This window comes from Chelonia mydas, chromosome 17 (assembly GCF_015237465.2).
Source record: "Chelonia mydas isolate rCheMyd1 chromosome 17, rCheMyd1.pri.v2, whole genome shotgun sequence".
Classification (NCBI taxonomy): domain Eukaryota; kingdom Metazoa; phylum Chordata; order Testudines; family Cheloniidae; genus Chelonia; species Chelonia mydas.
The window spans coordinates 12905453-12932058 of NC_051257.2; the positions used below are offsets into that span (position 1 = coordinate 12905453).

The 26606-nt window shown below is 46.3% G+C and overlaps 1 protein-coding gene and 1 long non-coding RNA gene across 2 annotated transcripts; one reads left to right on the forward strand and one right to left on the reverse strand.

The window, feature by feature from the left end:
* Positions 1–137: 137 nt before the first annotated feature.
* On the forward strand, positions 138–25692 carry PHKG1 (phosphorylase kinase catalytic subunit gamma 1). The gene is made up of 9 exons (XM_007054202.4): positions 138–8887; positions 10884–11059; positions 13191–13245; positions 17486–17551; positions 18060–18223; positions 18801–18891; positions 20568–20721; positions 21199–21324; positions 22793–25692. Exons 1-9 carry the CDS (start codon positions 8805–8807, stop codon positions 23042–23044), a joined length of 1167 nt encoding a protein of 388 aa, XP_007054264.2. The 5' UTR covers positions 138–8804; the 3' UTR covers positions 23045–25692.
* On the reverse strand, positions 17207–20587 carry LOC122463216. The gene is made up of 2 exons (XR_006286378.1): positions 20068–20587; positions 17207–17958 (listed from the first exon to the last, which is right to left on the reverse strand). It is a non-coding gene; the product is annotated as an uncharacterized LOC122463216 (long non-coding RNA).
* Positions 25693–26606: the final 914 nt, after the last annotated feature.

Here is a 26606-nt window from a genome sequence, read left to right on the forward strand (position 1 = left end):
CTGTGAATTATCACTTTCTGTGGGAATAAGATGTGGAAGTAGATAGGAGGGGTGTTTCCCTAACTGTTGTTAGCCTAAAGACCATGTTTTCAGGAGAGCTTAGCACACACATGCCCTGTTTATGCTAATGAGCACTCTTCAAAGTCTGGTCCCTACTGTTGGTTCTGAACACTCTCAAAATCTGGCCTAAAGGGTATGAAGGAGTAATGCAAACTTGTCTCTCTGCCATCATCAATCTTTGGAAAAACCTCAGTCGTATGAAAATCAAATCTGCTAAGTCAGCAGTTCCTAAACTTGTATGGTGTGGTCAGGTTCTGAAGTGTATGAGACACTCTCCCCCTCCCCCCCACTGAGATTAATGTGAATCACTTGCTTTTCTCCCTGGGCATTCTGCCTCTTACCTCCATTAATACCTTCCAAGGTCAGAAGGGACCAATGTGAATATCTAGGCTGACCATCTGTGTAATGCAGGCCATAGAACTTTCCCCAGAATTGTTTGAATTAGAGCACTTTTTAAAAAAAAAACTTCTAAATTGCCAGTGATGGAAAATGCATCATAACCCTTAGTAAATTGTCAGAGTGAGTAACTACCCTCCCTATTTTAACTACCTCTTATTTCTGGTCTGCATTTGTCTAACTTCAGCTTCCAACTGATGGATCTTTCAACCATCTTGGTGGTAACTGCCAGCCCCTGTCTCTTTCCCCTACCTAGCAGTGGCACCAGTAAAGGCACCTATGTTAACTTCTCCTTGTTTCCAGCTACTCAGACAGCCTCTGACACAAGCTTGGGCTTCTGTAAGTATCTGGAAACCAGGAACATTAGCACAGTGGGCCTACATCGCACCAGCTCAAGCTGGGAACAACTGAAGCAACTGACATCACTGAATACAGCAAGGTTTGTCCCCCTAAGGATTAACTACCAGGCTTCATTAGGAGATCTCTCTTCATGTAATTGGTTCAAGGCGTGTTGCCTGAACTCACGCCATCTTAATTGGTTCAAGCTTTATGAAATAGGGAGAGGGGGCTAGTCAGGGGAAGTTCCTGCAGGAAATCCAGAGGCATTCAGTAATTGAAACTGTGTCATTCTAACATGTCTATTACATTGAACAAGAGCTGAATGATGACCAATCCAGCAAAACTCAGATCACATCTGAAGCATGACTGTGTACTCTCTAGAAAACATCAATAATGTGCAATTCATTAGAACGTGCAAAATCCTGGCTCTCAAGAGCAGCAGAAACAATGAGTATGTGACAAGGGTGGCAGGTTCCTTTCTTCCACTTCAGGGAAAAAGATTACCAAGAAACATTCCGCACAAGGTCACCAGTCCTGCCTGGTGGTATGCCATTCAGTTGTCTTCAGCAGCTGCTGCCTGTACTGGTGCTGCTAGTAACAGCCTGCATTGCTACATGTTACCAGTGACCTTTGCAACTATCGGCTAAAAACCTCCGAAGAAAGAATGGGAAGTAGTTGGGTTTGTTTTAAGATGCCCTCCTTAACTGCTCCACTAGAGGGTGTTTCTGTATACTCTGTTAAAACAGCTTAAGGATGTCAAGTGAAATTCAGCTGCGTTTAAAAGCTGCCCAATACTTATGTTCTACGTTATGTACAACCCATGAATGGAATCTTATTCACAATTGGAAAAAGCAATAGGCTTTTATAGGAGGGCTTAGACCTCTCCCGCTCCAGTGCATCAAAGGGGAAGGAGATGACAGTTATATGAATTGCTTTCCACTGTTCCCCCTTTCTTGTTATGCTAGTGCTTGATATTACCCGTTTTCCATAGGTAGCGATATACCAGCATACAACTTGACTGTTCCCAGAAGGTCCCAGGCCTAGGTCTGACTTAACTCTCTGGTCAAAAAGACAAATTTTATGCCTTAAATAATGCAAGTGGTCAAAATACGACTTAATATGTAGCAAGCAAGAAAGGTAGAAGTGATAAAGTATTCTATGCAGCAGTGCAAAAGAGGTTAGAGGGTAAGACCACATCTACCATGCCATACGCATTTCTGCTTTTCCTACGTTAGCAAAAGCTGCTTATTAGGTAATACATCTTATGTATGTTAGAGAATCTGCTATCCTTGAACAAGCAAGCTTACACTTGATCAGCTTGTTTTTAGGCTGTAGGAGATGTATAGCTATGTAAAGCATTAAGGTGCAGATGGAATTAATGGTGGATACTGTTTCTTGAAATAAGAGCTGGAGGAAAGTGCAAGGATACATGTAGATAGGGAGGAAAGTTTCATAAGGTCAAGAGAACAGTGCAACAGTTTACATAATGGCCTGGGTAAGAATCTTTACCACTATGTATCTTTAAAGGTGGCTTTGTAGGCTGAGCACTTCCTCTTGAACTAAAGTGGAGATTTGCTGTTCCCTCCCCATGACAACTTCACATTTTAGCCTCAAACCTACTTCTGTAGAGGTTTCATAAGACTCCTGTGTGGCTGCTGCCATGGGAGCCATGGCAAGAATAGCTGCAGTAGTTTAAAAAGTGTGCCTAGCATCCCCCTTGCAAGGAACTTGCTGCAGTACATCTGCTCAAAGATATGAGACAAGAACAGGGAGAGGCAAAGCTGGCAGGTGACTCATTTCAGGAGTGGAGAACAGGAGTACAAGCTGGTTAAAGAACCCTTTCAACATTATTGAGTATATACATTAGCATAAATGTTCAGAGAGGGAAGCGAGCATGAAGGACAAACACGTTGAAGAGGGGGCTTCTACCTTCTCACCTTGTTACTACTCTTACCAAATTAGCTTTAGCTTAATTACCTCCCACTCCTCTGGCTGCGCTTCAGAATCATGCATGCTGGGATTACAAGTCCTTTCTATGCTCCCTGCCTGAATTCCATAAAATCTTACCTAAGAACAGTTGTGAATTGGCTCCAAATGCTGAGGGGAAAAAAATACTGATCGCTTACGAGAAACTACCCCGCCTGCTCCAGCATGCTGTTCCCGTTCAATAACCCGTAGGAGAGCCAGGAAAGCCCTGGTGCCTGTGTGAATGGTTTCTGATCACTTTAGAATAGGGTCATTCATGTTGCTTTCCCCACCCTTCCGCTCCAAACCAGCAATTAAACGAATCTTGTGGCGCTGTACGTTCACGTCTGAGGCTCTGGCATTGCTTCCAAGTAGCACTGCAACTTATTTTTGGCTTTGCAGCCCTCACACAGACGCTGACCTGGAATGAGTTAGCAGCCGTGCTGACGGCTGGGTTGTTATTGTGGAACTCAAAGTGGTCTGTCTCTTAGACCCTTATTGTTCAAGTTCATTTTGATATTTGGGGTAGTAACTTGATCCCTAATTGCTGCTCCAGGAAAATTTGGGCTGAAAGTAGAAGGCAGAATCTGCAAAGAGGTAATGGTAAGTAGGGACCTGCTGTGTCTAGTAACAGCTCTCTCGAAAGGAAATGAGCAGTAGGAGTACATCTACAAAGGAGAGTGGGGGGAAGTGTATGAAGCAACAGGTTAGAACTACAAACCATTGATATGTTGTGATGTTTTATATAGCACCTTACAAGTGATCACCATAAATCATTCTCAATTGTAAGGCAGAGAGCCTTATTTTCTTATGTGCCTGTGTCTTGGTGGGTCCTTTTGGTACCATAGAAGTAATTATGTAATCTTGCTGAAGTTGAAAGCCTCTCTCAAATCCACTAGTGAATGCTAAAACCAGCAAGGTATCTGAAACAAAAGTATATTGTCTAATGAGGCCTTTGGAATGGATTGTGTCAAATTCTGCTGTCATTACAATATTGTAGCAGTGTAACTGGAATGACTCCATTTACTGCACCGGTGTCAAAGTAGAATTTGGCCCATTATCTTGCAGTATTGAGCTTTATATTAACATACTTGGTAAAGGGACAAAGGGTGCATCAAGAGTAGAAAGACTGGTTCAGAGAGATGCTATTCCTGTATCCGCTATATTCTTTAGGGTTTAATATGGGGTGGCCAACCCAGGGCTTGCGAGTCACATGCGGCTCTTTTATGGTTAAAGTACGGCTCCTGGAGTCCACCATGTCCATTTCTCCCCCACAGCTTCTCTGTCCAACAGATTGCCAGGGATGGGGAGTTTGGGGTTTCTGCCCTGCAGCAGGGTGGTGTGGCTTGGGGCTTCAGCCGTAGGGGGCACACCAGCTGGGGCCCCGAGCCTTGGCAGGCACCTCCCGTGGGGCAGAAGCCCCAAGCCCCGCTGTAGGCATTCCCAGCTCTCGAGGTTATGACAATTATCGTATGTGGCTCAGAGGGTCAGTAAGTTTGTGTGTATATATTAAACCATGAGTAGCCAGTTATTTCAGGCTATCAAAGTTTCAAAATACATGATATGGGGATAATATGAAATGCAGACTTGGTGCAGATGTTTGTTTATCCATACTGAGATAATGGATTTTCCTTCTCTAACTAAAGAGTAATATTACCCTGGTAAAGACAACTCCTTTTACAGGATCAATACTACACTGGACTATCCCACTATTGTTAGTTCTTTACAGCAGCTGCCTGTAAAGGAGTCCAGTGGATTTTAAGCAAGCTCTGTTAGGCTGGAGTCTCCTGCATCCATTGAAGTCTATGGGAGCCCTCCCACTGAAGCGAACTCCACATCTAGGTCTTTTCCCCACAAAACTAGCCAAAAAAAGAGACCTTAAAGGTCTGATCTTGCAAGGTGCTGAGCGTCTCCCAGGAGGTATGGAGCATTCTCAGCCCCCCCTAAAGTCCTCCAATCAGGCCCTTAAGATTTGAAAAGCCCGTAGGACCCCAGCCTGCGAGGTGTTGAGCACTTCAGCCTGGTGTGGCAGTAGAGGGCCCTTAGCATCTCATGTGGTGGGACAAGACTTGACTATATGAGAGGCCTTGGGGTGGGTGTAGGTGCCCTGACACCACCTGCCTTGCCAGGTGCCACCCTTGCAGCTGAGCTCAGTAGACAGTAAGTTTTTGCTATGGGTGTAGGACTCACTCCCCCTGTATACCTGCCTCAGTTTCCCCCTTAAAAACAAGCCAAATCCACAAGCCCTCTTGAGGACATTTTGTCAGAGGTGTGTTGGTGTTCTCTTTTCTCTGTCTAATCCTCCCCCTTATTTAAAATATCCCCTCTGGCTTGCCTTAGCTATTGGTTTATATAATACTTGTGCACTTTCTAACTTCTATGTTATCTACAGCACCTGAAAGAGCTTATAGGGTGTAGGCTGCTCTTTATAAATTCAGTGGCCACAAGTTAATTAATTGAAATATGTTTGTGTTAGTTAAGGTTGGATGCTCTTCCTTATTTAGCACTGATATAAATAAGCTAGATTGATATTAAGTGACTCAGAATGGAGCATAGGTCAAGACATACAGGCTGAAGACCTTCAAGAAGAGCTTTTCGTTTCTTAGAACCAGGCCAAGACAGACACCATTTGAGGACATGATCTGACTGCACTGCAGAGAAAGGAAAGCGCACCTGTAGGTATTGTAGCAGAATCATCATGTTTCTGGTAGGACAAACAAAAAGACAACGTGGAGGCAAAATTGCTACAGTGGGACTTTCTGGCCAACTGCAACTGGCCATGAAAGAAACTTGGTGAACAGCCTCTCCAAAGCTTTCAGGCATGTTTACAGAGGTAACCGCTAATGCTAAATGGCTTATGTTAGAAGCCTGTTTTTTGCAATGGTGCTGAACACGCACACAATAGCTGGAGAATTTCAGGAAGGCCAGGCTCAGCAAGGAGCACTGTGGGAGTTCAGTTCCTCATGGGACCCTGTCCCTAGAGGTGTCTAAACTGGGATATCCAACAAATGAGGCCATCTGTGAAAGTCAGGGCCTGACCCTACTTCCTTGACACCATTACACTCCCGTGGCTGCAAACGTATTTAAAAAATAAGGGACTGTTTTCTTAGCACCATGTGTAACCCACACACCTCCTGGTGCAATGCTTTGTCCCATGGAGTGGCACAGAAACCACAGAGATTGATGAGTCTGCTACCACCTTAGCTCACAGCCGTATGGCTTTTAGCTCATGCAGTAGAGGCTCATGCATTTATCTCCAGAGGTCCCAGGCTCAATCCCGCCAGCCAACAACCGGGGTCTGTCAGTGTCACACCCACACTGCCCCTCCTCCTGATATTATCATTAATTAATTAATAAGCAGCCCTCAGCTACATTCACCAGGGGTATTTCTTGCTGCTTTTTTGCAGCACTCAGCAACTACCAGTGTTGTACAGAGAGGAAAACGTAAAGGACGTCCCTTGTAATAAGGGATGTCGGCATTCCTAGCCACTGACTTCAATAGGAGCAGCAACTTCAACCCCTCTCCCCACATATTCCCACACAAAAAGAACCTAAAAACTCTTTTCTGTTAAGCACTGAATGTCTCCAGGGAGATTCGGAGCACCCTTAACTCCCACTAGGATCAGGCCCTAAGTGTACCAGTGCTGAATGGACTCTTGGAAACTTGATTTCAAAACTGCTGTATTCCACAGTGACGATACGGGGAGTCTTAGAAACACAGAGCGCGTTATCCAAACCCTGACCTTATGAAACCCATCTGCTGCAAGCTCAGTGCTTCATAAAAAACGGAGGCTTGTGGGAGAAGTCCAGCTCTCGCTGTCTCTATTTAGTATAAACTTTCGTTATGTCGATCAGCAGAATATCCTCCTGGCAGAAGCAGCAGCTCAGATGTCATCCAGACCTAAAACTGTATTTGAGTGGGGTTTTTTCTTTCGCTGAGAGTCATTTTTATTTAGTTTTTAATGGATTTTTAAAAATCCAAACACTTCGGACAGTTTTGTGACGCTTAATGCTTTATTTAAAAAGCTGACAATGTCTCACTGGGGGGAGAGAGGGGGCTCAGAAATAGCCATTGGCCAGTCTTGTTGATGTGCTATAGTCTATTGCTAAAGGAGCCTGACACGTAAGCCAAAGATTTCTCAAGCTTCTATTGATTTGGGTTGCCCAGGGTGAGACATTCCAAAAGGCCTGGTTTTCAGAGAGCACCAATCACCCACTCTCTGAAAATCAGGGCCCTTTAATCACATCTCAAGTGGGGTACCAGTGGCTTTTGAAAACCTTGGCTGTTGTTGATAATGAGAGCAGCAGTGGTTTGAGCACAGGCCTGGGAGCCAGAAACTCTTCTGCTGCCAGCTCACTGTGTGCACCTGGGCATACTACTTAACCTCTCTGTCTCAGCTTCCTGCCCCCCATAGCTGTAAAATTAAAATAGTTACCTTCATTCCTCCCCAGGTTTGGGGTCCTGGTTCAGCCAACTATCCCTAGTCAGCAAGGCACTTGAGCACGCTGGAGTAAATGGGACTCCAGCAGATACTTTGCTGAACTGCAGCTATACTGGGGGTCCTGGTGCTTGCCCTTTAAAGTCCTTGCTTTACTACAAGAAGGAATACTCTGCCCCTGCCATCCCAGCAAGAATCCAGTGTTATTCACTGGAAGTCTTCCTGCAGGACTGAAGGAATTTTAAAAGGGCCTGGAGTACACCCAGCAACTGGAGTCAATGATTGCTCACTCCAACTGAGGGGTTTAGTAGACCCTGTGTGGCAACAGAGCCTGTGTTCCTCTGTCTGTGAGATAGCGAGCCAGGGAGCTACAGCATCTCTGCATGCCCAGTATCCTCAGTAGAAATATCCCTGTGCTCACTACAGCCTCTACAATGAGGGATGCTATAGGGCCAGGACAGTCAGGAAAGGGACAAGATTTCAAAAGTGATTTGGGGTACCTCAAAGTTTGGTGGCCCCAACTTGAGAGACCTTAGAGTAGCTGACCCTCAACCTGGGCTCAACTGTAGTCTTGTTGGGTCTCTTGCTCCTGGGTCCCCTATGAAAGCCCCCACCCCTGGCCCATCTCACTGTTTCTAGAAGGAGTTCCGCTCACTCTTGGGGTCTTTTAAGAGTCCAGCTACAGTTCACTTGTCTGTAGTCCCTGCAGGGGACTCCTAGGTCTTGTCACAGGCAGGAAGCAGATTTACAGGGTCCCTTGCTCGCATCACGCTCATAGTGTCCCCCAACCAGAGTGGGAGGAAAGGCTGGCTACTGCCTCAGGCAGGGCTTCCCTTGCTACTGGAGCTTGCTGGCAACATTCCTACACCTGGGCAAGCTTCCCCCCTGTCGTCTGTGGCCAGTTTCACCTTCTTAAGCTCCCCTTCTCCAGGTGGTGCATGTTCTGAGGGTGGGCCTAACTGGTGCTGCTTGAGGGCAGGACTGATAGTTTCTACCAGCAGGATGGGGGGCCCAAACTTGTGAGACACTTTGGTTCATTGAAGTCAGTGGCATGTTTCCATAACTTCAATGGGATTTGAATCCTGCACAGAATAGAATATTCCCCATCAGTGAAATGCTCCCTTTCATTTCGTCCCTTTCTGTTGCCCACCCTGACTTTAGAAGGAAGCAGATACAAGGCCAACTCCCATGAGCATTGCAGCATGCCACCTCATTATCACTAGTGTGCGCACATATGGCGAATGAAAGCACATGGTGCTGGGACAGTGATGAATACAATTTTGTTTGGATTCTGGACCAGACCCTCAGAGGCATGCAGGCTCCTAACTCCCATTTATTTCAGTGGCAGTTAGGAATCTCAGTGCCTTTGAAGGTCTGGGCCTCTGTTTCTAGTTCTAAGATCTATCAGACATCAGGACTCAGAATAAAAGAGACAATTGGAAAGCCAATAATACAGAGGTGCAGGTCCATTTTTAGTCATTAAGACTAAAGGCCTGGTTAGAGGAAACAAAGACAGCCATGGTACTATTTAGTTGCTTTTTTCTTGTTTTAGCTACTTGTTACCTTGAAGCAAGGCTTTAGAGTGGGCGCAGTGAGGATCCAAACATGACCAAGGAGGAGCAGCTACCAGACTGGCATTCGGCCAAGGAATTTTATCAGAATTATGACCCGAAGGAAATTCTGGGCAGGTAAAGTCAAAAGACAAAATCAGAAAGGCCAAGGCACAGAATGAGTTACTGCCTTTTATGTTCCTTACTAGGTGTAAGAAATGGTTTTTTAAATACATTTGGCGAAAGATGAAGGAAAGTGTAGGTCCTCTATTTAATGGGGAAGGGGAGCGAATAACTGATGACATCAAGAAGGCTGAGGTTTAATGCCTATTTTGCTTCAGTGTTCACTAAAAAGGTTAATGGTGATCAGATACTCAACACAATTAATATTAACAACCACAGGGAAGGAATACAAGCCAAAGTAGGGAAACACCAGGTTAAAGAATATTTAGACAAGTTAGATCTATTCAAGTTGGCAGGTCCTGATGAAATTCATCCTAGGGTACTTAAGGAACTAGTTGAAGGAACCTTGGAACTATTAGCTGTTGTCTTTGAGAACTCCTGGAGGATGGGTGAGGTCCCAGAGTACTGGAGAAGGACAAACGTTGTTACCCATTTGAAAGATAGGTACTAAGAGAATCTGGGTAATTATATACTCGTCAGCCTAGCTTTGACACCTGGAAAGAATCCATTTGTAAGCATCTAGACTCTAAAAGATAATAAGGTTATAAGGACAAATCCATGCTAGCTGTTCAAGAACAAATCATGCCAAAACACCCTTCTTTGATAGGGTAACTGGTCTAGTGGATAGGAAAGGAGCAGTAACTATGATATGATATATCTTGATTTCAGTAATGCTTTTTACACAGTCCCCCATGACATTTTCATAAACTAGGGAAGTGTGGCCTAGATGAATTTTACTATAAGGTGTGTGCACAACTGATTGAAAGACCTTACTCAAAGAATAGTTATCAATAGTTTGCCATCCAACTGGGAGGGCATATGTAGTGAGATCCCGCAGGGGTCAGTCCTGGATGAGATGCTAGTCAATATTTTCATTAATTACTTGGATAATAGAGTGGAAAGTAGGCTTATAAAGTTTGCAAATGACACCAAGTTGGGAGGGGTGGCAAGCACTCTGGAGGACAGGATTCAAAAGGACCTCAACAAATTGGAGAAGTAGTCTGCATTCAACATGATGAAATTCAATAATGACAAGTACAAAATACTTCACTTAGGAAGGAATAAAAAATCAAATTCACAACTACAAAAATGGGGAATCACTGGCTAGGTGGTAATACTGCTGAAAAGGATCTGGGGGTTACAGTGGATCACATCTAGAATACGAGTCAACAATATGATGCAGTTGTGAAAAAGGGTTATATTCCAGGGGGGTATTAGCAGAAGTCTTGTATGTAATGCACAGGAGGTCATTGTCCTACTCTACTCAGGACTGGTGAGGCCTCACTTGGAGTACTATGTCCAATTCTGGGCGCCACGCTTTAGGAAAGATGTGAACAAATTGGAGAGAGTTCAGAGGAGAGCAACAAAAATGGTTAAAAGGTTTAGAAAAACCTGATCTATGAGGAAAGGTTAAAAAAAAATCCCAGACATGTTTAGTCTTGAGAAAAGAAGACCACTAATAGTCTTCAGATAAGTTAAGGAGTATCATACGGACGATGGTGATCAGTTGTGCTCCATATCCACTGAAGGCAAGAGAAGTAGTAATGGGCTTAATCTGCAGCAAGGGAGATTTAGGGTAGATAGTAGGAAAAACTTTCTAACTCCAAGGGTAGTTAAACTCTGGACTAGGCTTCCAAGGGAGATTGTTGAATCAGCATCACTGGAGGTTTTTAAGAGCAGGTTGGACAAACACCTGTCAGGGACAGTCTAGGTTTACTTGGTCCTGCCTCTAGTATTCTATTTGCAGACTATAGCTGCAGATACTAGATAGGGTCCACAGCAGCAGCTTGGGGAGTCAAACTAACATGTGGGAGCCTCACTGTATTTTCCATTGACCCAAACTCCCTTACCCCATCCTGTTAGCCCTGTGCTAGTGCATGAGCACCAATAAGTGAAACTGGCTAGAAATTTTCCTCCTATTCCAATCTTTTCTTTGTCTTGGTCCTGGCAGAGGGGTAAGCAGCGTGGTTCGTCGGTGCATTCACAAACCCACCAGCCAAGAGTACGCGGTTAAGATTATAGACATCACAGCTGGCAATTTGTCCCCAGAGGAGGTCCAGGAGCTGAGGAAAGCCACTATCAAGGAGATAGACATCCTTCGGCAGGTCTCAGGACATCCCAATATCAGTAAGTCAAAGTATTAGTATGACTGGGCACCTGGGTAACAAAAACTGACCACAAAAAGAAAAGGAGGACTTGTGGCACCTTAGAGACTAACAAATTTATTTGAGCATAAGCTTTCGTGAGCTACAGCTCACTTCATCAGATGCATTCAGTGGAAAATACAGTGGGGAGATTTATATACACAGAGAACATGAAACAATGGGTGTTACCATACACACTGTAACGGGAGTGATCAGGTAAGGTGAGCTGTAGCTCACGAAAGCTTATGTTCAAATAAATTTGTTAGTCTCTAAGGTGCCACAAGTCCTCCTTTTCTTTTTGCGGATACAAACTAACACGGCTGCTACTCTAAAAATTGATCAGTGGCTTTTTCCACCCCATTTTCTGTTCTAGGTATTCACAAGAGTTTTCAGATTTTGATTAATCCCTTTGGCTCCTTGAGCCGAAATCCCGTCAGGGAAAGGATGCATCTTCTGTGGATGCCCACCTGATGGTGCCTGACAGTGATATCTTGCTGGGAATTGGCTCAAATCCTAGATGAGCAGGGCCCTCGTGAGCCCTTCTGCCACTCACTGCTTCTCCCAGACCCATAATGATCCCAGTCAGCATTGTTGCTGGACAGAGCACAGCACCCGCTGGAAGTAAGATCCCAACACTCCATGGAACCTCCAGCCTGGGAAGACAGATTAGGTGAGGTGTTAGGCCCCAGATCCAAAGCTCACGGACATCAGGGCTCTTAGTGGGGAAATCACTGTGTTGACAGACACAGTCTGTGATCCATGAAGATCTCTGCTTCAGGCAAAGAGTATGGCTTGGTCTACGCTACGCTACAAGCTTATGTTGGTGTAACTATGTCGCTCAGGGGTGTGGAAAATCCACACTGCCGAGTGACAGTTAGATTGAGCTAGCCGCCAGTGTAGACAGCACTATGTCGACAGGAGGGCTGCGCCTGTTGACGTAGCTATCACCTCTTCAGGAGGCGGAGTACCTATGCTGATGGGAGACCCTCTCCCCGTTGCTGTAGGTAGCGTCTTCACTAAACGCTACAGCGCACAGCTGCGGGGGTGCAGCGGTCTACAAGCCTGGTGGGTGACTAAAACCTGCAAATTGACACAGGGCAAGCACCTCACTTCAGAGCCTGCTGTGTTCACATTTGATTCCTCAGGACCTTGGCTTTGGTTTGCAGGCTCCGGTACCATATGTGGAGCCTGAAATTCCACCGTGACACCTCTGGTGTTGTGTGTTTCACTTGTTAATGACTCAGCTCTTCTGAAAAGTACAGGCTGTGACCTCCAGGACACGGTTTCCAGTTCTGCCTGATGAACGTATTCTAGGAAATGGAAGGGTTGCGCTGCAGATTCCTGGGATTGGTTAGTTTCTCTTCCAATGATTCCAGGAAGTCCCTTTCAGTGCAGTGCCATTAGAGAATCTGACCAGAGAAAAGCTAAAGGAAGGAACAAGGGGTGTAGCTAGAATCCATTTCCCTGAGGGCAGGGATGTAGTCCTACTGTCAGAAGTTTTAGGTAGCAAAGCTGGCACTGGTGTCAACAAGACAACACTCCTGGTCTCATTTTTCACTCTTCTTGGGGAAGGGGGAGGAAGAGCCATTCAGGAATTCTGTGGTCTGTAGGGAGGCAGAAGGTAATTTCCCCAGGAAGTATTTGGTTACTGTGATGATGTACCCTTTAGTGCCAGGGGTGAGCACAGCTAGCCAGGACTAGGCTTGCATCTCATCTGAAAGGGGAGGCCACTAGTAGCCCAGTGGTCCCTAACCATGATGGGACATTGCTGCCTCTCTGATTCACCCACATTGCTTTCTGAAGCACTGGGTTTTCCTTGGTGGTCTCCTAGCCAAAGACAAACCAAGCTCAGCTCAGGATCCAATCCAGCAAGGTGCCGGGTGACTTCTGCAATGTGTCATGCACTCTCAGCTCCCACTGAGCTCAGTGAAAGCCTAGGGCACCCAGCCACCTTCGTGGATTGGGGAGCTCGGAGATGAGCTCACATTTTCCATCCTTAGGGAGTCAGTGGATTAGAGTCTCTTTGGGGCAGGGAACGGGTCTGATTGCACATACATAGAGCCCAGTGTAAGTTACAGCACTGTAGTGATAGTTGATATCGTGTTTTATTGCAGTTCAGCTGAAGGATAGTTATGAATCCCACACCTTTTTCTTCTTGGTGTTTGACCTGTAAGTACCATCTGTTTTTTGGGTTGTTGTTTTTTTTTGTCCTCCTGTCTGTCTGATTGATCATTGGGGGCATGTTCTGTTCAGTTACACCCATTCAATCCTTACGGACATCAATGGAGTTTACAGTAACGTATCCAACAGCAAAATCTGGCCCTGTGGATTTATAGATTTTCCTATTAGTGGTTGCCGTACCAAACTGAAGTTGAGACTATAAAGGAGTGTGCCCCCTCCTTGCAACAGATCATCCTAAGCCTGATAACATGCAGGGCTGGCTTTAAACACATGCAAGACAAGTAACAGGCTGGCACTCTAAGCTATTCCTGGCCTGACCCCTCTCCTGGCAGTGAGTCCAGGGGAGATTTCCTTGGTGGTCTCCCAGCCAATCTAACCGAGCTCCGCTCTGTTTAGGACCCAGTGCAGCCAGGTGTTGGATGGGTCCTGCAGAATGTTGAGCACCTCCTGCTCCTAGTGACCTCTGAGGGAGCAGAAGGCAGCCAGCCACCTCAGCACCCAATTCGTACTCAGGCAGAGTTGGGCGTTTGGCTGGCAGTTACTTCTCCCCCCATTACCTCTAAACCCCAGCACCATGGAAGGCTCTGGCTGGGCAATGGAGATGATCTTCCATAACATAAGCTAGGCGACGTGTGCTTTTCTGTATGAACCAAGCAACCAGTGCAGAAAAGCTCCCAAGCATCTGATCTGGTCTGACTCAAACACCCTCAAGCTCTGGCTGATCAAGCTGGGATTCTGGTTTGGATCCAGCTTGATAAAAGAGCTACGCAATCGACGTAGATCCCCGCAGGTTTCTCAGGAGCTCAACCCCCATGCACATACAGCTGGCTTTCAGAGGGAAAGTAGTTCTATTGAGTAGCTGGTGCCAAGCAGTGTGAGGTTAGGAATGCGGCACAAGGTGAGAGAGGAGTTGAAGGCGGGGTTTTTTGTTTGTTTGTTTTTTCAAATGTAGCTGTTCCTGCCATCTCGGCCTCAGGCAAATCAATCACCAGAGCGGCTACTGGGACCAACTGGGAAGAGGTGAAATGCTTAAAGTCAATGACGGAGAGAAACAACGATAACACTTTGCTCTTCCCTAGCATCTTCTGTCTGAGGCTCTCAAAGAGCTTTACAAGCCGAATGCACTAATCTCACTGCCCCTGTGAGACTGGGAAATATTGTCACCCTCACTTTACAGCTGGGGGAATAGAGAGGGTAAGAGACTTGCCCAGAGTCGTGTCCCAAGCCTGTAGCCGAGGGGGAAACAAGTGCAATGCGTCCTGTTTCCCCTGATGTACCCTTGGAGCCCTGCTGCCTGACAATAGTAGGATCACAGCGGATAGCTCCATTCTGATGGAATTACGAAGAACACTTCCCTTGAGTTTGCCTCCCAGCCACGTTAAAGGTCACAACAGTCTGGTTGAGAGGAGGGAACATCCCTTTTATAGAGGCACCCTCTAGTACTCCTTCAGCATGGCAGGTGATAAACAGGAAATCCTGGCTACCTTTCTCCCCTCAGTTAGATCCACGGAAGGGCATGATGAGACCTCACGTGGCCCTCAGAGTGAAGGTGGCTTTGCTGGCTATGATGCTGGTTCAGCTGGTGTCCCCATTCCCACTTTACTGTTCTTCATCCCCTTCTATCAGGAACTTTCCTGTGTACACCCACCGAGCCGGCTGGCTAAATGAGAAGTGAGCGTCAATCTCCCGTCAGCAGACACCAAGCAGGTGGCCTCTGTTCCAGTAACCGTTGCAAAAAGGCATTTGTGAATGGAATTTCACACGGGCCTAAAAAACCACCAGGCACCCAGCAGCACTTTGCAACGTATCCGACTCTGCCAGGACTCAGCACTGTATGCCCAAGAACATTTTCTTCGCTGCTAAGGCCGCAGCCTCCCCTGTCAATACAGGGCTGGCTGCAGCTGTCAGCACAGGCAGCCCTCCCCTTTGTGGGAGCGAGCGGGGTTGCTCAGGTTTCCCTGTAACCTTTGGCAAGGTCTGTCATTGATCCTGGAGTCTATTTATACATTTAGCCCCATCTGCATCCCCAGAACTATCTGTGTCTTGTGTAATGCTTCAACTTCTGATCAGTCAGGGCTTGTGGTTTCAGCCAGCTCTTTAGAAGGTAACCAAGGGGAGTGGGAAAGGTGTGAGCTCTGTGGCTTAGACCTGATTTAACTCAGGGTGTGATGTTGCACCAATTCGGTTAAACCAGTGCAACTTTGTGCGGGAACAAGCCTGGAGAGATGCTCTTCTGTCACTGCTCTGAGGTGGCTGCATTAACCCATCTTCTTACGCCTCGTAGCCACCCTTAGCAGAAGAGCCCCTGGATCTGAATGCATCCAGTGGGGCAGTCTAAGCAAAAACATCCGTCTCCTGTGGGAAAGCTCCAAAAGCTAACCGATTGCAAGAAGTCACTGCATGTATCAGGCAAAGAACTTCTGGGCCTGGACAGCATCTCTTGTGATGTCAGGGCACAAAGGAACGCAGCTCCGGCTTAGAGAGTCCTCTCCAATGGAGCTACAGCATGGGAGGTGTGGGATTAGCCAGTACCGTAAAAACGGAACTCAGGAGATCTGCCACCAGCTTCCTGTGTCGTCTTGGGCACTTCTAAAAATAAGTTTGTTTCTTTTTAGTTGCTTTAGGCCTCAGTTCCCCCATCTGAGGCTCTCAGCCTCACTGGGGTTTAGTGGGAATAACGCGATTCATGTTTTGTGAGGGTGTCATGGGGCGTGGCCCCACTCCTGTCTTCTCCCTGCAAAAAATTGCACAGACTCCCTTGGTTGTGCCTTCCCCATGTCTTTTTATTTAGCGTTCCCACCACCAAACAGTCCTTGCGCGACAGCCTATTGACAATATTAACTGCCTCTTGGCCCTCTCACTAGAGCTGGAAGGTAACAGAGGACTCCCTGTTCAGAGCCTCTGTCTGGCTAGGCTCAGCTGGCCTTATTTCTCCTTCTCTCCTCCCCGACCCTTCCTTTCTGGGCCACCTCTCATCGGCCCAGGGCTCAATTACTGATTGAGTAATTACAACTCCCCACCCCCCATCAGCTTCCTACTGGGGAAACTAATTACTCTTAGAGTGATCAGAGGGCAGGCTCACCTGTTTGCGCCCTGCACTCTGTCACAGAGGGGCTGAGAATCTAGGTGAAAAGTCCCACAGAAAAACCAATAAATAAATAGTTTTGAGTGTGTTGAGTGGTCAGAAAAACTACTATTTGTTGTGTAAAAGACTAGGGGAGTATTCCTTTAAATAGTTTGCAAGCCCTCTAGTGGTGCTCATGGTGTTCTAGGTTTTAGAAGCTGCCAGAACCTAACCAGAGCAACCAGAATACGTATGTAATGACACCTTGAATGTTGTGTATTTTCAGTAAATATGGTTATTTGGACCCTACTGTGCCCCTGTGGTTCCTTCATATTATGTTTGTGGTGTAAAAGGCAAGAGAAAGAACATTATTTAGAACTGTCAGCTTCTTATCCACCATATCTATGGCCTGTGGGTGTTTGGAGTCATCTCTGTGCTCTTTAGTGACCAAGATAAAGGGCTTCCTCCTGTTAAGCCAAAAACAATTCCAGGAGAGGGATCTGGGTTCTTTCCTAGTTCTGCATCAGTGGAATTGTTAACTAAGTTCATTTGCAAATCCTTTATTACTGGTCATGATGCAAGAACCAGAGAGAACCCAGCTTGACTCTCAGATCTCAGAGTGAGCTTATGATTGATTGGGGGAGGGGGGAGAAATCTACTCCCTTTTACTTGTGAGTTGACTACAATTCAGTATTACCAACTCTCATGATTTTATCATGACTCTTATAATCTTTGTTGTTTTTCTTAAAGCTTCAACTCCTGAAGTCAAGTGATTATGTGAGACTCCCAGCTTTTTTTTTTTTTTTTTTTTAAAGTATGGTTCCTCTTAGTTAGAGAGAAGCTTGAAAATGTGACCTCACAGAGTACAAAGTTCAGAAGGCAAAATGAAAAGAACCCCATATTTATTGTTTTACAAATCTCATGATTTTAAAGCCAAATCTCTTGATTGTTTGAGCCCTGACACTTGACTTTTGCAGGCTTGTAGTTGGAGATACTGAGATTTGCTTGATGTCACAGAGAGAAACTGGGAACCCCATAGACCTTTTCCAGGGTTGTCACTGCATTTTATATGCAGTGGTTGATTCCAAAGATTTTATTTCCATTTTACATTGTGGCTGTGTCTCAAGTCCAGCATCTTTAAATGCCTTGTCTTCCTAAACACAGAATGAAGAGAGGAGAGCTTTTCGATTACCTCACAGAGAAAGTCACCTTAAGTGAGAAGGAAACCAGGTATGGTGAGACAGACTTGAACAGCACAGTGGTTCAGCCAGCACTTCTGCCTGGACAAACAGTGGCCCTTTGGACCCGCTAGTCCCAAGCTCCCCCAAAAGGTCTCCAGGTCTGAAATGGGGTTCCTCACAGCCCAGGTTTCACACCGTTCAGTTCCTGAGGTTGCCCAAAACTGCTGCTCTCAGCTGGCAACTTGTCAGGAGTGCAAGGGGTTGCACTTACAGGCACCTTTTGGTCCACACCCAGCTTCAATGGAACGTAAGGACAACCCGTGTCTGTTCCTAGGGCCAGCTGGCAAAGCTCACTCTCGGGCTACTGAATTGGACATTAGGGTTCAGAGCTACAGTGCTCATCTCATTGCCTAGAAGCAGGATGGGCTCAGTGTCTCTCCATCATTCTCAGGCTGTCTGTGGGGAGAGAAGGAGAAGAGAGTATGGGTTCTCTTTTTGGATGGGTTGCTTGGCAGAAGGAGGACTTATCTCCCCCACCCCGTTATCTTCCCCTCTAGGAAGATCATGCGTGCACTGCTGCAAGTGATCCAATACCTCCATTCCATGAACATCGTCCACAGAGACCTGAAGCCGGAGAACATTCTCCTGGATGACAACATGAACATCAAGCTGATGGACTTTGGCTTCTCCTGCCAGTTGAATAGGGATGAGACGCTCAAAGGTGGGAAGATTATTTGATCACAGCAGTCAGAGGAGGAGAAGACCTTCTAGATTGTCTATGCTATCCCCTTGGCAGGGCAGGCTTGCTCCTTCAGCCTATACACCGGTACTTTGTCAAGCCTTGCTTTAAACGTCTTAACCGATGGGGCTTCCACCACTTCCCTTCGGAGGCCATTACACTGGCTTCTCCTCTGGAAGTTCATCCTAAATTTTTTCTCTTGATTTCTACTAGTTGCTCCTAGTTACACACACCTGTGCCATCCTATACTAGCTTTCCCAGTCACAATCTTACTTGCAGATACTAGTTATTTTATAACTCATTGGGATGAGATTATTCAAAGGCACAAATGGCTGTTTGGCTTGGTCACTCTTCTCCTTGCCCACATTACAGGTTATAACTCGATATTGGACTACCCTCAGATACCAGTTAAGCATAGTTAAGGACTATATAACACACACTGGAAACATTCTGTCCAGCAGCATCCGCTCAATGAATAGCTATTTACTGGTTACAGGGTGGTACAAACCTCTGCAAATTCACTGATGTTAAAGTGAAAAGTTCCATCCCTTTCTTGCAGAAATCTGTGGCACTCCTGGCTATCTAGCGCCTGAAATATTAGAGTGCTCCATGGATAAGGACCATCCAGGGTATGGAAAGGAAGTTGACATGTAAGTAGAACATTCATAAGTCGTGACAAACTTTCCTAGTAACTGGAGTGAACATCTCCTCCCTTCGCGCTGGGGTTTACTTCTGAAATTCACATGCTTTTGGAGGCTGGGAAAAGCAAGAGGATCTCATACAAACTAGTCTCCAAGGATAAGAGACAGGAATACCAGCCACAACTGGCTGGGGTCAGTGAAGAGCTTATACAGTGCACTGAGCAAATGAAATGGGCTAGTGGTCTACACATATAACTGAGAGCCAGGAGGATCAGACTTCTAATCCCAGCTCTAACAAATTCTCTGCCCCAGTTTCCTCGTCTTTGCCGATTATGTGAGCACACAGTGCTAGAGAAGTAGTATTATTTACCATCAACGGTCTAAAACATGGGGATAACAACCCTGCTTACTTGCCTCACAGGTGTTGTGAGGCTTTGTTAACGGGGTTTTGAAGGGGAATAACACATAGGGCCAGATCCATAAAGGTACTGGGGCACCTATGTGCCACTTAATTCAGTCTGGGCCTTAGTGCTATGTAGGTGAAAAGCAGTAAGTGCCATTAATAATAGTGAGCTGTGCACAATTGGGTGCCCAAAATGGCTCTTTGCCTTTTCACACTAACAAGCCCTGAAAGTGCGTTTTATACACCCCCTGAGAGAGCAGTCAGACAGGAAAACAATGCTCTTCTAGGGCCTGATCCTGGTCCCAGTGAAGCAAATGGGAGCTTTGCCATTGACTTTAATGGGCGCAAGGCCAGGCCTGTGCAGATTAGTAACTGTAGACAGACACGTAATGGCTAGACAGCTGAGCTGCTTTCTCAGCTCTCTTCTTGCGTTAGTCACCTGAATAAAACCGGGCACCTGACAAGCCTCATGGGTGCAAAGGCTATTTGCTGTGTAAGGTTCTCCCATTCCTGGCTGGCCAGCCGTGACAGAGTGACTGCAGCACGCTCACGCCTGACAGCACAGGCTTGTCAGGTGCAGACTCCTGAATTACACTGCAGTACAGTCCAGACAGCTGACTCCTGCCCTGCCAGGATGGGGCTGGGGGGCATACAGGGCCCACTGGTTTAACCCATGATAGGCCTGAAAGGCAAAATAGCCCTCTCTCTCACGGCCCACCAAAGCTTCCCCACAGTCTAAAGCAGTGAAATCAAAACAGGTCCAGAATAAAGGTCTAACTCACAGCTTCCCTGGGCTAGCACAATGTCTCTGGTGAGTGAGGAGGGCCACTCCACTCTTCCACCTCAGCATCTACTCCGACTTCCTGGTCTTTCCCACACGGGAGAAGTCATAGGTTATTTCTCCTTCTGCACACAGCCCCTCACCCACCCACGCTTCCTCCTTATGTGCCTTAGCTAATGAGCCCCACCTGAGGAAACTCTGCCCTCCTCGTTACCAGCGGAGGCAGTTTTTCCACAGTTGTGGCCTGTTCTGCCAACCCTCCCCTTTCCCAGCTTGACGGAGTGTGAGGTTCAAACACCCCAGGATAGGCCCGAACCCTGCTCTGGCCTCCAGTTTTATAACTGGGCCCTATTTGTCTAATAAACCGAGCACCCCAGAGACATTTGACACCCAGTTCTGGATCAGGATTTTACAGTGTATGCCTGCTTTGGCTTCCTTGTCGTGAGCGATACTAATGAATGTGCCCAGAGGACTGATACTGGTCGGCTCTGCCTTTGGCAGGTGGAGTAGTGGTGTGATCATGTACACCCTGCTGGCTGGCTCCCCGCCCTTCTGGCACCGGAAGCAGATGCTCATGCTGCGGATGATCATGAGCGGGAATTACCAGTTCAGCTCTCCGGAATGGGATGATCAGTCAGACACAGTCAAAGATCTGGTGAGTGCTTACTTGCCATGGAAGGAATGGGAGAAAAAAAGGGAATGTCTCTCTGGCTTTACTAGTGGGGTAGGGTGGCCTGGTGGATGCAGCAGTAGCATGGGTATCCTAAGACCTGGGTTCTACTCCTGGTTCTGTCCTGTGTGATCTTGGGCAAGTTACTTAGTCTCTGTGCCTCACCCCCTTTATCAGTCTTGTGTGTATGGACTGTAAGCTCTTTGGGGTAGGGACTATGTTTATACAGTGCTTAAAGAAATGACACCCCAACCTTGGGTAGGGCCTCTAGGCTATACTGTCATACAAATAATAAATAACGCTCCAAGTATTTCTAGACACTGCTCTTCTTATGCAATCTCGAGGCCCGAGGAACCAAAGACAGACAAGAATCCAGTAGCGGGGACACCTGAGGGAATGTTCCTGGGATGGGGTAACAATAAGGAGAGAGGGGTACGTCCGTCTGACTGTGCCTTCCTGCAGATTTCCCGGCTCCTGGTGGTGAATCCTAAGACGCGCTACACAGTCAACGATGCACTGGCCCACCCGTTCTTCCAGCAATATGTCGTGGAGGAAGTGCGGCACTTCAGCCCTTTAAGGAAATTTAAGGTAACAGAGTTTTTTAGACCCTTCCATCAGGACTGACTGACAGTGACCTTTCAAACACATTAGACGCGAGATCGCATTCAGCCTTCAGCTGGTTTATTATTTATTCATCATGGTCGACTGCCACGGCTCCAAAACTGATTTGACTGTTAATGAGGGTGAAGGATCAGGCTCTTAAAGATGGGCCCAAACTGTAACTATGGAGCCAAACTTTGGGACTGAATTTTGTAGCTTGGGTTCATCTCTAATGCACAGGAAAGTAATAGATCCGTTTTGTTTAAGTCCTATCCGGTATATTAGTGCTTTAGAGAGACAATACAGTGCAGGTACTTAATACATTATAGATAATCAGATGGAGGCCAGTCTCAAAGCAGTGCCCACATCGTTTATTTTTTGATATATCCCAGTGGGTTTCCACTGAAATTTTTAATGGTAGAAGCGTGTTACAGAGGGATTTGAACAAGGAAAAGGTAGACTGAGGAACAAAATGGTAGATGAAAGTTGGTGTTGATAAATGCAGAGGAATGCATATTGGAAAACATAATCCCAACTATGACAAAATGATGGGGGTCTAAAGTAGTTGTTACCACTGAAGAATGAGATCTTGGAGTCACTGTGGATGTTTCTCTGAAATCATCCACTAAATGTGCAGCAGCAGCCAAAAAAGCTAACAGAACGTTTGGAACCACTAGGAAAGGGATAAATAGAAGATAGGAAATATCATGCCATTATATAAATCCATGGCATGCCCACACCTGGAATATTTGTGCAGTTCTGGTCTCCCCATCTCAAAAAAGAAATAGATTAAAGACAGAAAAAATACAGAGAAGGGCAACAAACATGATTAAGGGTAAGAAACAGCTTCCATATGAGGAGAGATTAAAAACACTGGAACTGTTAGGCTTGGAAAAGAGATGACTAAGGGACAATATGAGAGAGTCTATACAATCATGAATGGCATGGGGAAAGTGAATGAGGAAGTATTATTTACCCCTTTACATTACACAAGAACCAGGGGTCACCCAATGCAATTAATTGGCAGCAGGTTTAAAACAAACAAAAGGAAGTACTTCGCACAAGGCACATTCAACATGTAGAACTCATTGCCAGGGGATGTCGTGAAGGCCAGCTTCAAAAAAGAATTAGATAAGTTCATGGAGGATAGGTTTGTCAATGGCTATTAGCCAAAATGATCAGGGATGTGACCCCATGCTCCCGATGCTGGGACTGGACGACTGGATGACAGGGGATGGATCACTTCATAATTGCCATGTTCCGTTCAGTCCCTTTGAAGCATCTGGCATTGGCCACTGTCAGAAGACAGGATGATCCTGGGCTAGATGGACCATTGGTCTGACCCACTAAGGCCATTCTTATGTTAATGAATCAGTTTAAAGTGATAGTCTGTTGATTAATTTCAGTTTTCCAAAGCACTTGCCTTTTCACATGAACTGGTTACCTTTCATTTCAGGTCATCTGCCTGACAGTTCTGGCATCAGTCCGCATCTATCATCACTATCGGAATGTCAAGCCAGTTACCAGTGAGGTACTAATGAGAGACCCCTACGCTCTGAAACCCATTCGCAAATTGATCGATGCCTGTGCCTTTAGAATCTATGGACACTGGGTGAAGAAAGGAGAAGCACAGAACAGAGCAGCCCTGTTTGAGAACACTGCAAAGGTGATTTTGCTAAGCTTAGCCGCAGAGGAAGCGTTCTTTTGATTTAGCCCTGAGTAAAACTGCTTCAGCACCGTCTTCGCTTAAGTTTGTAAGCGTTAAAGCAAGCAGATGCTCTGGAAACTAACCGCAGTCTCCTTTATGTTTTCCCAGTAAAATCTCAATAGATAATATTAAACCCAGGGTGTGCCAAACCTTGACATTCTTATTTGGCCTTCAAAAGCTGCCAGGTGCACAAACCTCTGCAGAACCCCATCAAACTTCAATGAGAGTTTTGCCTGTGTAAGGCCTCCACAATTTGGCCTTGCCATACCGATATTCAACTTCCCTCCAAAATGACATTTAAGGGCCTGATTTTTTAGACGTGGCCTCTAAGTTTTGCAGCTGTAATTAACTGTGTGTGGAAATATACCCTCACATCAGGCAGGTGAACATCTTAAATGCCAGCACGTCTGCCCCACGTTAATTCCACCTGAATGTTGTGGGTTTTTTTGGCCTGGAATGAATTGCAGGCACAAAATTGGTCCCCAAGCTGAGGCGCTTTTGAAAAAGAATAGAGTTGGGGGCCCAAGCAAAATCCTAGCTGTGGCATTCGGGTACAGCTCCAGCTCTGAACATCGCAGCTCTGTCCCCTCTCTACTGCAGAGGGAACCAACAGAGGATGCAAGAACAACAGAATACACTTCTCCTATAGGAACCACACCCTTTCATTGGCAGGATGGACCATGCTCCCCCGAGCTGTGGTAACAGAAGGGTGTGAGCGAGCACCCTCACACCTGTGTGAAATCCTCTCCAGCCGTGGTGGCAATATTTTCTGTTATTGCCATTTGCTACAATCAGGCTCATGTTGCTCTTGCTGGCGCCCTCCTGCTTACAGCTAAGACCTCGATCCTGTAAGCTACACCTAGGCAGACCTTTGCACCTGCACCAGCGCAGTCAGGGGACCTCCACATGGGCGCAGAGGCTCACCCCTATGCAGCAGCTTGCCGGATTGGGGCCTCAGTGTCTGGCCCAGGCCAGCCTGAGGTTTCAAAGCCTCGCTTTCATTTGGTAGCAGGCACGACCTGTTCTGTGAAGACGATAGATTGGCTGCTGAATGGTTAGAGGCGAGGAGGAAAGGGGGCAGGGGTGTGGAAAGCAGCCCCACCCATGGGACACTCACAAAATACTAACCAATTACATTCAATTGCTTGAGGTTAAAAACCACATGAAAAAGCTGGTCAAGCTTTGTTTTTACAAGGTGGCTGTTGCTATTAGAAACCCACGTTTCCAAGCTTCTGGGACCAGCCTTCACGGGCAGGGCCTTAAGTACGGTGGGCTTATCCCGTATCACTTTCGAAAATCGAGTCTTTCAGGGCACGAGTACCCTGGTTTGGGTGCCTCACTGCAAAGGCAAGTGTTCACTGCCTGTTTTACCATCTGTAAAATGAGGCTAATGATACTGACCTTTCCTAAGGCGCTTTGAGATCCACGGATGGAAAGTGCTGTATGAAGGCTAGGTATTATCCACTGAGCTCTCGCTTCATTTAGCTTTGGGGCTAACACATTTTTCACATTTTAAAAAAAAAAAGCCTCCCCCTGGGCTGTAGTACAATTGGCAGTTTATAACTCAGCCTTTAATACAAGCTGAGGAAAACTTCCCTCCCTGTCCACCAAACCGTGGAGGGGGCGGGAGGGGGGAAAGTTGTGACAAAACCACCACCCTCAAATTTGTGTCAGTAGGAAAAAGTGACCCGTCCAAATCCCCAGAACGGCAAAAGGCCACCTGCATGTGAAACCAGAAATCAGAGCCTTCATCTTAAGGGACTCGATTGGCTCCTTCCTTTCTATCAGGGATGGGGCATATCCTGACCGGTGACTAGTATCTCACATAACACTCTTCCTAGCCAACAGATTCCATTATGTCATTATCACAGGCAGCCTTAGTTACCGCTGTTATAACCAGTCAAGCTACAAACGATGCCGTAAGTGTGACAGGTGTTTTGTTTCCAAAGCTTTAATGCACTATGCTGAAGAGTAGCAATTCATTTTATGCATCTACAACTTAGGCTGAGTTTTTAAACAGCCTTTGAATGACGGAAAATGCACATTGCAGCTAATGGTGACCTGTGTACTGCATGTGTATTTAGGAGACATTTTAAAAGATATAGGGCTAATACACAGACCTCACATTGGGCAAAATGGTCAAGGGCTTCAGTTTATTTATGTCTGTTTTGTAAACTGTTTACATGTCAATAAATAAGCTTCGTTTTACTTAGCTGGTGTGACGTGGCATTGGTAAGCTAGTGCCTGTTGTATTCTTTCTGTCAAGCAACATATTAGGCTGGGATTTGTAAAGGGGCCTAAGGCTTTAGGTGCCCAACTCCCACTGGATGCCAATGGGAGTTAGATGTCTAACTCCTTTAGCTCACCCCCTTTTGTAAACCTCAGCCGTAATGCTTAGCATTTATATTCAAATGCTTTACAGACAATAAGTAATTCATCCTCCCAATAACCCTGTGAGGTAAGTATGTTTTATTATCCCCGTTTTCGAGGTGGGGAAACTGAGGTAGAGCTGAGGTTAAGGGGCAGATTGTCAGAGGTATTTATCAACTTAAAGATGGAGATAGGTGCCTAGTGCTTTTAAACCAATGGGAGCTTGATTTAATTCCCATTTTAAATCAACAGGCGTCAGATGCCTGGGTGTTCTTGAAAATCCCACTAGGTCCCATCTGCATTTTGGATAATCTGGGCACAAGAGATTGGCCTCAGGTCACCTTGGCTGTGTCTACATTGCACTTGCTTCCTAAAATTTCCCACCACGGCAGCATGGGTGATGATAGCAAGAATGGGAATGTTTGTGGAGGCTAGTCATTGGCACGGGCCTGGGACATTTAGGTTATTTACTGAGAATACAACTTTCTAACTCTAAGAAGAGTGAAGCTCTGGAACAGGCTTCCAACGGAGGGGGTGGAATCACAGGAAGTTTTTAAGAACAGGTTGGACAAAGACCGGCCAGGGATGGTCTAAGTTTACCTGGTCCTCCCTCAGTGCTGTGGCCTGAACTAGATGATCTCTCAAGGTCCCTTCCAGCCCTACAGTTCCATGATTCTAGACACTGTGTTGTGGAACAGCGCTCAGAGCCGTGGTTGAAACACCAGTGGTTGGTGTACACTAGCACTCCCGCCATCACTGGCACAGGTGGAGCTGCGACCACAGAGGATAGGGGTGGGGGGGGTGGAGAAAAGTGTAGTGTAGCAAACCCAAAGTGTCCCTGAGTCAGAGCGGGGATTAGAACTCAGGAATTTCTGGCTCAGCCCACACCGGTCTCTCTCAGTTACCAGCAGGAACAAGTGCAACCCTTGCTCACATGAGTAGTTCTTACTCCTACAGAGCCCAGTCCTGCAATCTTTACTCAAGCAAAACTCCCAGTTTTTTCCAAAAGGAATTTAGGTAAGTAAGAGCCTAAGCAAAGGCTGCAAGAGTTGACTCATGAGCAGCAGCATCCGTGTCCCTGGGACTACTCACGTGTGTACGTGTTTGCAGGACTGGGCCCACGGGGATGGATGGCTGAAGTTAGCTGAAAAGAGAGCAGCAGCATCTTCTTAAAAAGTCAAAAAGAATTGAG

Bases quoted from the DNA above. Each gene is read 5' to 3' on its own strand.
- PHKG1 (XM_007054202.4), top strand. From the start codon at position 8,805: ATGACCAAGGAGGAGCAGCTACCAGACTGGCATTCGGCCAAGGAATTT. The intron at 13,246-17,485 runs GTAAGTACCATC...TCCTAAACACAG, and splicing joins TTCTTCTTGGTGTTTGACCT to AATGAAGAGAGGAGAGCTTT. The intron at 20,722-21,198 runs GTGAGTGCTTAC...GCCTTCCTGCAG, and splicing joins CAGACACAGTCAAAGATCTG to ATTTCCCGGCTCCTGGTGGT.